This window comes from Triticum aestivum, chromosome 6A (genome assembly GCF_018294505.1).
Source record: "Triticum aestivum cultivar Chinese Spring chromosome 6A, IWGSC CS RefSeq v2.1, whole genome shotgun sequence".
Taxonomy (NCBI): Eukaryota; Viridiplantae; Streptophyta; class Magnoliopsida; order Poales; family Poaceae; genus Triticum; species Triticum aestivum.
Window position 1 is genome coordinate 431,084,062 of NC_057809.1, and position 10,857 is coordinate 431,094,918.

General features: G+C 42.4%; 1 protein-coding gene across 3 annotated transcripts; it reads right to left on the reverse strand.

Moving 5' to 3' along the window:
- Positions 1 to 509: 509 nt before the first annotated feature.
- LOC123127757 (uncharacterized) lies at positions 510 to 10,230 on the reverse strand. 3 transcript variants are annotated; one of them, XM_044547585.1, is made up of 11 exons: positions 9,902 to 10,230; positions 9,639 to 9,805; positions 9,494 to 9,556; positions 3,904 to 3,988; positions 3,149 to 3,264; positions 2,876 to 2,936; positions 2,436 to 2,512; positions 2,141 to 2,263; positions 1,963 to 2,052; positions 1,525 to 1,833; positions 510 to 1,415 (listed from the first exon to the last, which is right to left on the reverse strand). In XM_044547585.1, exons 3-11 carry the CDS (start codon positions 9,518 to 9,520, stop codon positions 726 to 728), a joined length of 1,578 nt encoding a protein of 525 aa, XP_044403520.1. In that variant the 5' UTR covers positions 9,521 to 9,556; positions 9,639 to 9,805; positions 9,902 to 10,230; the 3' UTR covers positions 510 to 725. The 3 variants fall into 3 exon arrangements, with proteins under 3 accessions (XP_044403520.1, XP_044403519.1, XP_044403518.1); XM_044547584.1 differs by having other exon boundaries at positions 3,149 to 3,267; XM_044547583.1 differs by lacking the exon at positions 3,904 to 3,988.
- Between the last annotated feature and the right edge of the window lie 627 nt (positions 10,231 to 10,857).

Sequence of the window (10,857 nt, forward strand, 5' to 3'; positions counted from 1 at the left end):
CTTGATTGTTGAGTAATGGTAGCATGCAGTTTCACAATTATTTTAGTTTTATAACAGCAGGAAAATGATGCTAAAATTGAGGTATTGGGTTCCTTGGATCCTTGTCTGCTGGTCTGGTTTATTTTAGTTTTATAACACCGGCGTGCATGCAAGGAAGGAATGAGAAAGAAGTAGCTCAATATTAAACAAGTTGGTACTACCTCTTTTCCGGTTTATAGAGCTCAATTTAAAAATCTCACCAATCAAGGTAGATGATGAATGGTAGAACAATTTTTGTAGTTTGCAAAACCACTTAATTAATGCACTTGTTTTTCTAAAAATTATGTTTATCAATGCATTATTTGCAATGCATGCATTATAAAGTACATGCATTGGTCATTTTTCTCTTAATACTTGTATGCAATGATTTATTGCGCCTTGAAATCTGAACATGTGATGAAAAACAAGATAATCCCTATAAACCGAAAAGGAGAGAGTAGTACAAGAAAACATCATTAACCTTGTATAGATGCAAAATGTATTTTTCATAATGGCCTTGTATAAAGGAATGGATTCTTGGTTTCCCACTCACCCAAGTTCAGTTCAAATAAAATGGCATGAATAGATCAAACACAAGGAAATAGATAATATGATCTGACAAACATAGACAAAGTTCCACATGTGGCACATGCCTTCCTTCACTTATTTTGCTTCTAGCTCCTTTCTTAGACGAATTTTTCTATGATCTAGAAGAATTTTTCTAGGACCCAGATGACCTTCACTTCAACTTGTTCACCATCAAATTCTCTTTTTTGAGTCCTAATTCTACGGGGTAACTCTAGACTTTCTTCACTCCTAATTCTACGGCTGCAGTCTAGACAGAATTTCAAATTCTTGTCCTCTTCTTGGCTGTCACAGGTTGTGATTACTCTTAGGTCCACCTCTATGTGGAGTTTGTACTTGCTACGATCAGGCAATGCAATCATGTGTGGTCCCAGTGGAAGAATGCACGTGGAACCACAGGGCAGGGACAAGCTACTGCCTCGTTCAAAACTGAAGAGATTGACGCTTTTGCTCCCATAGTCAATGGCAATTGCCTTGACGCTACCATACACAGAGCGGCTTCTCGAACCGAAGTCTTTGAGGTTCAACCTGACCTCAACATAGGTCTCAACTGCTTCCGGAATCACCAAGTATGTGATCTCCAACTTGCGGCCAAGGCCTCCATAGATGGTTTGTGTGAATTCCTCAACTTCATCAGGCTCAGTAACATCCCAGCCTCGGCGGAAATGACCGCTCCAAGACCCCTCATCATCAGTAGAAGACCCCTCATCGTCTTCTGTGAAAACCAGGTCTTCTGTGAAAACCTCCAAGCAAAAGGCACCGTAAGCCTGTAGTATCCCACATGGTCCAGCGAGTACCAAATCCTTTCCTTCCTACACATGAAAGCATGAATGTGAAGGATTTTAATTTATTACAATATATAATGCATGTAAAGAGGCATAAAGCATGTAGTAGATATAACATACGGTAGCTAGTGTATACCTCTTGTACTTCCCCCTCGAGCGCCACATAGATGACAAAACTTTGGTACCAGTCATGGGCGTCCATACGGCTAATACGAAAGTTTGCACGAATGGCCAACACTTGCACCGCACGTAAAATTGACACCTCCGTCAAATCTTCATCATCGGAATGCTCCGAGGCAAATGAAGCATCATCCTCACCTCCGTCACCATCCTCACCTCCGTCACCATCCTCATTGGCAGTGTTAATAAACCATCCATGAAACTTCAGTTTGGTTCCATACATGTTCCAATCCCACACTTCACTCATCGGCTGATTGTTGTCACCCTCAAGCGAGGGGAAAAAAGAGATATTAGCAAATAGGATATGTCACTACAGAATGTCATCAACCACCACACAATTGGGACTGGCAATAGGCATATCTATAGTACAAACAACAATATGGACCAAACTTACCTGTTTTACTTCTACATTCCACAAACAGTGAACAGCAACAAAACTAATCACGCCACAAGCAACGTATTGTAGAGCAGGCTGCCCCCCACCCTGAAAAAAAAAAGATGAGATGAGCATATATAACAGGGCATTTTATTTTCAAGATAATATCAGGTGCAACTCAAGTAGCATAACTCACCTGTGTGGATTGAAACCAGTTCAGTATGATGATAATTACAGTATCGCAAAAATGCGTAATTAAAGAAATGGTTCTTGCTAGCTCTTGGCACAGCGATACAGAGGGCAAGTGCAACACATATACCTGGAACCAAAAAGCAGAAATCTATATTATGTGCTGAGTGATGCAGCAACTGCTCCAATATGCAGAATTTAATACAATAGTTAATCCAAGAGGAAGTTCAAACTTCAAAATAATTTGTTTTTCTCTGCATACTGTCTCGGCCCCTTGGGCCACAATTTTTTTTTAATCATACCGGCAACAGCAAAAGAGTGGCATGGATCCCATATAGAGCAACCGAGCAAGTAAAACAGCCAAGCAAGCAGGGCGCATCTGAACAAGAATTGGAAACGTTCTAGTTTCAAATCTGCACTTTTCCCTAGTACTAATACTAAAGAATAAACAAAAGATAGAATGTTCTCTTAGATCAACAAGAATAAGAAAATGCTGATAAATACTATTTCGTCCTCATAGACCAACAAGAGAAAGAGCTGCAATGATGCAAAAAATTTACTGAGGTCTCACTATAAATACAGGTGATTATGCCAAATGAAGTTGACATGCACAAGTCATAGTGAAGCTGATGTTACTTTTATTCTAGTACTAACCACATATCTATAATCATTGCAAGTTTCAGAAGAACAAACCGCAAATGTAATTTGGCACAAACAAAAGAACTTCTATTCTATTACTAACCAGATATTGCAGTGTCAGCAATGAAAAGCATGGAGGAAGCATCTTCGGGTGGGAACACGTGCTGTGCATAACAATGCATATCAGATTAGTTGAACTATTAAACTAAAAACGAGCCCACTGACAATATTATCACCAAAAGTTCACTAAAAAGATCTATGACATTTATTGGAGCATAAAAAATTTAGCTACCCTGACCATAACTGATGTGAACACCACCCAGAAAGTGCTGCTCATAATTCTTAGAAATACACAATATAACTAATAAAAACAAACCTGGATACGGGAAGAAATTCCCAAAACATTGTTTGCTAAACAATGCTTCATAGCAGCACAGCACATGCAAACAAAAAATCCGGGGATTGAAGCCACAGCCCATGACTTGATGACGCCTACTGAAACTCATAAAATCAGATATGCATGAACTTAAACCATATTAAAAAATATTGGTAAATGTAGGCAGCTGGCATCAAACTAGTGTAAGGATGAACCCTTCATGACTTTGTCCTGCTGAGCTAAGATAAATCAAAAGACACCATAACATGAATAGTAATCAAGATCTAGTAAGTAATATCTCAACTTAACAAGGAAAATCTGTCCACAATGAAACAAGTCAACAACAAAGTATAGTTTCAGTTCCATGCCACTTAACTGTACACAATGAATAGTAATCAAAGGAAAGAAGTCAACAAGAAACTATTTCCATGCCACGTAACTGTTGATAAAATATTGAAATCTGCTTTAGCATTGATACTTCATATGCTACTTGCCGTGCAAACTTTTGAGAATTACTACAACATTCCACAATGAGGTGGACAAGACAGCGGTGAGGAGCCTACCAAAAAAATCAATTGCTAAAAGATCATTATGGAGTGTACAAGAGGTCAATCTAATATTTTTTAGTCACCACGTTTTTACTCCAGCCATAGTATCCTGAAGATAAAATCTGGTCTAGAATAGTTCTGAAAAAAGACAGATGCATAATAACAAGCTCCGCACAATTGGACCCATCAAAATGAGTAGGAACATACTGTGGATACGTGGAGCATCCAAACGAAACATGAACAGAGAGAACACTGGCAAAAGCATATCATGCATTTTGGATATCATCGTCTCCTGCATAATAGTAGATAAAATAAATAAATTTCATTTAATAGAAACGAATGAATTCAGGTGGCGTGGTTTTCTTAATAAAAAGACAAAATAAATCGTTCTGTTAGTGACTAATAAGATATGCCAAAGGAGACGTCGATGGGCGTGCCTAATCCGACCTCGCGGGGGCGGAGACGAGGAAAAGCGAATGTGAGGAGAGGGGGATCTGAGACGGCGAAGGGCCTAACCCGACCTGGCGGCGGCGGGCGGAAAGACTATGGGGGCGGAGACAAGGAGGAAAAGCGAATGTGAGGAGAGGGGGATCTGAGACGGCGAAGGGCCTAACCCGACCTGGCGACGGCGGGCGTTAAGGGCCAGTTCTTTTGGGCAATTCTCCCAGAATTGACCCCCTCCCCAGCTTCTCCCAGAATTGTCACTTAATATTTTTTTACAATTCCTAGCTAGTTAAGGTCTAATTAGCTAGGAATTGTAAAAAAATATTAAGTGACAATTCTGGGAGAAGCTGGGGAGGGGGTCAATTCTGGAAGAATTGCTCAAAAGAACTGGCCCTAAGACTATGGGGGCGGAGACAAGGAGGAAAAGCTAAGGTGAGGAGAGGGGGATCTGAGACGGGGAAGGGCCTAACCCGACCTGGCGGCGGCGGGCGGAAAGACTATGGGGATCGGCGGAGTTGATACGGCAGGACGCCGACTTCGAGTTTCCCTGCTCGAGGTACCGATGAGGACCGGAGGGCGAAACAGCAGAGACAAAAAAAAGTACGAGGAGAAGCACTTACCAGACGGCGACGAGCCCGACGCCGGAAGGTAAACAGCTGCGGGCGGCAGAGAGGAGAGCAAACCCTAGCGGCCGCGGAGAGGACTAGAGGAGAGCAAACCCTAGCGGCCGTGGATGGATGGGAACGAGATCGTCTAACTTTTATATCGCCACAACTATCTCTACTCCTAATCTCTACTCCTAATGTGTCAGTTCGTAAGTCGTTCGTTCGTTTCGTTCGTTCCACCCTTCCATCGATCTCCCCCTCCCCCCATGCGATCTCCCTCCCACAGATTTTTGTGCTCCCTCCGAAAACCAAGACCGGTTTTAATTCATGCCCAGAAAAACCAAATCAACCCTTCCATATAAAACACCAATCCTTCCATCCTTCCCTTCCATATACGACGCCAATCAAATCATATGAGCCACCCACCGATTTTTTACCGTACCGAGATCCCTTGCCGTATCTGGTTTTTGTTGCCTTTTTTCGCCATACCAGCCGATCATGCAATATTTGTAGATGGATAAATGGAAAATCGCACAATTACAGGATGCCAGTTATCTGCTTACGACCCCATCTAATCAATCTCTTCCTCCAGAAATTACCGTCGGTGGAGTGCTCCCTCTCTCTCTCTCTACGCTCTTGCCTCTCTTCATCTTCCCCATGGAGTCATGGGCGTTCTAGACCTAAACCTACTACCGATCCACCATGGAGCCGACGAGTTCGAAGGGCATGCGATCGATTTGGAGTTCTGGACTACGATCGATCTCAGGAGTCATAACACTCTATTGCCGTCAATTGGCTGTTGGGCCGGCAGGAACTACGATGCCTCGCCGCTGCGTAACGGAGCAGGTGGCGGAGGTGGCTACAGTGGGGCGGAGGAAGTAGGAAAGAGGTGAGGCGGGGCGGCTGGGTGTGCTCTAATTGATGTTGTGGTTGGCGGTGTTGTGCTTTATCCTCGCGATGGCGGTGTTCGCATCGACAGATTGCAGCATGCTGTTGTAGCTGGCACTGTTCAGGTTACTGCTTACGGCGATCGTGATTGTGTTGCTCTCCTCGTCTCCCTTCCTTTGTCGCGACGCCGCCCAGACTATGGTGTGGTTTCCTCGCCGGATCCCATGGGCATGGGCGGATCAGTGTGGAGAATAGGAACCCAGACTCGAGCCGAAGCCATGTGTGAGGAGACACAGGGTTGACGGCGTCATGGTGCTGCGTGCGGTGAGGATTGGAGCCAGGCAGCTGCATCGCTGAGTAAGTGGAGTGGCTGAGGCGTCATGGCGTGGGTGGAGGAGGGACAACGGTGACACCGTGCCGGGACGAACGAGAAGGACAGCATCGTGATGGTCCGAGCATGGAGGGGTGGGATGGGGTAGGAAGAGCACGTGGTGAAGAAGGAGCGCCGCTGTGGAGAAGAAGATGAGACAACACTAGCAACATCCATTTTTCTGTTCTCATGTATGAATGACAAATTGAGTATCGAGTTAAGACATTTTCACACGTTTTGGATGGTGGTGTACTATTGAATTTGAGTCAGATGTCAAGTATCCATCCATGAGCGCCATGAGAAAACAAGTACTACATGGATTCATTGCTCGTGTTCTTTTTCATCAAAATGTGACAAAGTTTAATTACCTCTAATGTGCATGCCCTTTTCAGTCTTAAGAACATGTAGCCTGCTTATTTGTCCAACATATGCCCTTGGGTGCAGATTCTAGACCTGCCAGCCTATTTAATAGGCCAATTGCCTATACAGAATATCTGTCAAGAATGCACTAATACGACTTATGCAGACATCTTTCATTTGTTTGAGAAATTTGCAAGAAGAAAAGTGCAGTGTTGTGAATAAAATATAAGACAGGGATCAGTGTTTCTGCAACAACACAGGTGTGTTTCATGTATTTTTTGATCGTATTACCTTTTCTGCCATTCCCAATAATCCATGCCTTGCCACATATTCAATTAAATTCTTCTAATTCTGGCTTAGTTGTTTCCTCAGCTTCTGTCTGACGAGGATGCGATGGATCAAGGAAGTTCCTGATGCAGAGATAGCTTTGGAAGAAAGTTTTGCAGCGTGGTGTTTACATGCTGGTGGTACTCTTGGTGGTTCCTATAGTCTTATTGTCAAATAAAAAAAGTAACATAACATTTGTTGGGCTTTATTCATCCATCAATGCCAAAATATAAAAGGCTGAAAAACAATAATGAATAGTTATGTGGCCTGTTGAAGTAAAATACAAAAGGGAAAAAAGATAATAGTATTTCTGAACTCTGAAGGTATTTGTCTGGAAATTCAACAATACCCATTTTATATATTTATTTTGAAAGATGTAACTATATTGACCAGAAGTTTCATATAGAGAACTCTTATAAGATTATATATTTATTTTGGAAGAAGTAAATATATTGATCAGAAGGGTTTGCATGCTAATATACAAGAAGAGGGAAGAAGAATTACAAAGAGGTCAATTACAGGACAAGAGAATCTATGTGTTATTCTTCAAATCTAAAAGAGATAAAATAAAGATCCTTCTTAAACATAACCTTTCAATGTGCAATGGAAGGCACCTTCCCCTCAAAGACCAGCCAATTTCTTCTATGTTTCCAAATATTCCATAGTACACATACAACCACTTCAACAAATCAGGTTCTATTCGTGTTTTCTTCCTTGATTAGAATTTTTTTCATTGTTGCACTTCATTGATATAATTTAAAGAGATAGTTTTTGCCCCCTTTTTCCTTTTCACTCTATTTTATTTATCTTAAGACAACAGGGGCGCGTAAATACAAGTCACCACGAAATAAGCTTGGCGGCATCTCGTATTCTCGTCAAAGTGATGTATGTGTTGCAGACCACTTTTTGTCAAGTTTCAAGTCAGTGCCTATTCTCAAGATAGTCACCAGGGACATAAGTGTGTGTGAAAGTTCAGTAAGAAACTCACCAACCTAGGGACCTTGCATCTAAAGAGAGAAGAAGTAAGAATAAATCATGTCAACGGAATGAGCTACTACCACTGGATAGAATCTGTTTTTAGAATTTATGTAAAGGACACGGTTTAACTAATTATTGGGTTTAATCTTTAGATTATTGTAGAGGCATGCGTAAATATAATCTGACATTGATAATAGAAGATATGCGAATTCTCAATGCAGAGAGCACTCTTCTCTATATTATCACAGAAAGCCATTTCCTCCCAAAACTAGCTGGTAGTGGAGCTTGAAAAGCACCGGATGATTTGTGTGTTGGATGTGCTGCCTCTACATTTCTTGACAAATGATAATTGATAAAGAGTGGAAGTTGTTTTGTATATTATTGCTTACTTGGGAGACTTTTAACATGCAAAGTAAGTAATACATCAGGGGTATGTAAACTTAGTTGCATGTACAATTTTGTTTTGAATCTCATGCCAGGTACATTGTACGTAAAATTATGCTTGGATGACTGATGATGACATTATTCAGGGGTTTGGTCATCCGCGCGCATATTGTAATATGTAATGTACCCGTCAGTGGAAGAAGAAATAGTGCTATTGACTACATTGTTCTTTGCTATTGACAACATATAGAAAAGACAGGGGAAGAGCATCAATTGTCATTGTATTTGATAATCTTTGATCGATAGAGATGAACTTTTAAAGAAGTCTGATTGCTAATATTTATTCTAGGATATTGATTTGTAATTTTAAGAAGGGGAGCCTTGGCGCAGTGGTAAAGCTGCTGCCTTGTGACCATGAGGTCATGGGTTCAAGTCCTGGAAACAGCCTCTTACAGAAATGTAGGGAAAGGCTGCGTACTATAGACCCAAGGTGGTCGGACCCTTCCCTGGACCCTGCGCAAGCGGGAGCTACATGCACCAGGTTGCCCTTTATTGATTTGTAATTTTAAAAAAACAGGAATTGACTGCTGATTATTGGTTGCTATTGATACGTATTGCTATGATGGCTGATCTGAGTGATGCTTCATAGTACAACCTGGCTAAAAAGTAAGGTCGGCAAAAGTATAGCTTTGGAATAATTAATGTATGATAATATTTGGTGCGACTAAGATAAATATAATTAAAATATGTGAAGAAAAAAGCTTGAGTGGGGTGATGTGATTGCTTGTGTAGAGGAGACAAGTGTAAGGCAATATTTTTCCCAACACAGTCATAAGCCGCATGCTACGTCGATGCTTGTAAATTATAAAGTTGTTTTGATCAATATTTGTACATATAAATTAGTTTTTTCCGCGGCAGTAGGCTCTCAACGAAATGGCTGACAAACGCTTACCAACATGGACAACGGCCACAACGCACTCGCGATATGGGTGACCAAGCATTTGCCAAGATGGATGACTACCGTGCTCTGGAGGACGTCCATAGGCTAACGGTCGCCAAAACATACGCAGGGGCGCAATAAGACGAGGTTGGCGATCATTCCCTCGAGGACGACCAAGCGTTGATAGTCGAAGGCTCTAACCGCGCCTTCAAAGATGACGGTGAGGACCGAGGACAATCGGTCACACGCCATCACTCTTTAAATATTGTTCAATCACGTAGCAATGCACGGGTATTTAGCTATATTATATGTTTTTGAGATATAATGCTTATGGTAAGACATCAAAGAAATATTTAGAATTGCCGATGAAGGTAACCTGGAACATTGATTTAGTAAACAAATATGCCCGGCCATCACATCAAGGAAAGGTTCCATAGACAACTCCAAGGATTTCCCAAACTATAAAAATAATGTGCAACGCAACTCAGAATCAAAACATACCCTTTGATTCAGACTTGTTGCTCCCATCCCCTTTCAGGACCTCCTTCTTCTCCTTCAGGAAATCTGAAACAGTAAGGGCCAAATGTCAACACAGCCACCAACTAAAGTGGATCAAAGGAAACCCAAAACCAGGAAGAAAGCTTACACTTTTTCGACTGGTAAGAGAACAGCCGCCGGGACTGCGAGTTGGCGAGCAGGAATCTCCAGTTTCGGACCTTGCCGGCCCCGTTGGCCGACGAAGCCCGGCTCCCAAGAGTAGACGTCAGGTAGCAACGCATGAGACACGGACCCTGAGCAGATAATCCTAGAGGACTGAATATTGCACAGAGTGAGGTGATGCACATGCCGATGAACCGAATTGACGGGGAAGAGCAGGCGGTGGGGTCGGAGAGGGAGACTAATCTGTACCGGGACAAGCAAGCGAGCACGCGGGAGATGGTGGAGAGACTCATTGCGGCGACGGTGACGGTAGCGGCATCAGGAGGAGAGGGAGGGGGCGGCGTCCCCGAACGAGCATACCGAGCTCGAGCGCCTCCTCGGTCACTTCGGCGACCGGATTTGAGGAAGGAGCAGGGAAGAGCATGGGCTTGCAAGTCCCGCGCCCCCGCGTCTGCCTCCGACAGATGCTCCCGCGACCGGATTCGACCATGAACGGGATGAAGAGCAGGGGCGACCATGGGAGAATAGGTAACAGAGGGGAGATGTGAGGGGCGGTGGGAAGTGACCAGAATGTGTGGGGGCGGTGGGGAGGATGACTGTGACGTTCTTTTTTCAATATACACGTATTAGACGGTTACCAAAGAGATAGTGAGTGAGTGCAACGTTGTTCAAGTCAAAAACAAAATCTAAAAAAGTTCATTCTTTTCTACGGCGTCCGATTCAGCAGCGTGAGTGTGATTTTTTTTATCGTCGGGACTTGTTACGGTAATATCATTGGATGATTTTTAATTTTTTTATATAAATAATAATTTTATATAAAAATTGATAACTTTTTATTGAATATACTCACTTAGATTCAAAATAATTAACTCTCATTAAGTACAACTTTAGCGGCAATTAATTTGGATCGAAGGGAGTATTTAAATTCCGTAATATGCAGGTCATCTTATGGCCACCAGGGATGCGGGGAAGAGGAGGAGAGCGACACGGGGAGGGGAGTGGATAACGTTTAGAGTGAGAAGACTATGGACTGGCCGTATAGTGATAATAGGTTAGGTGAAAACCTTTTAAAAAAAGTTAGGTGAAAAAAAGAAAAAACAGATTTTATGTTTACAAATAAAAACAGTTGTGTTAGTTTCACTTTTATCTTTATTATGTACTAGCGGCCGGGAAGAAGCACCGGGTCTCGATCTGGGAGGAAAGGG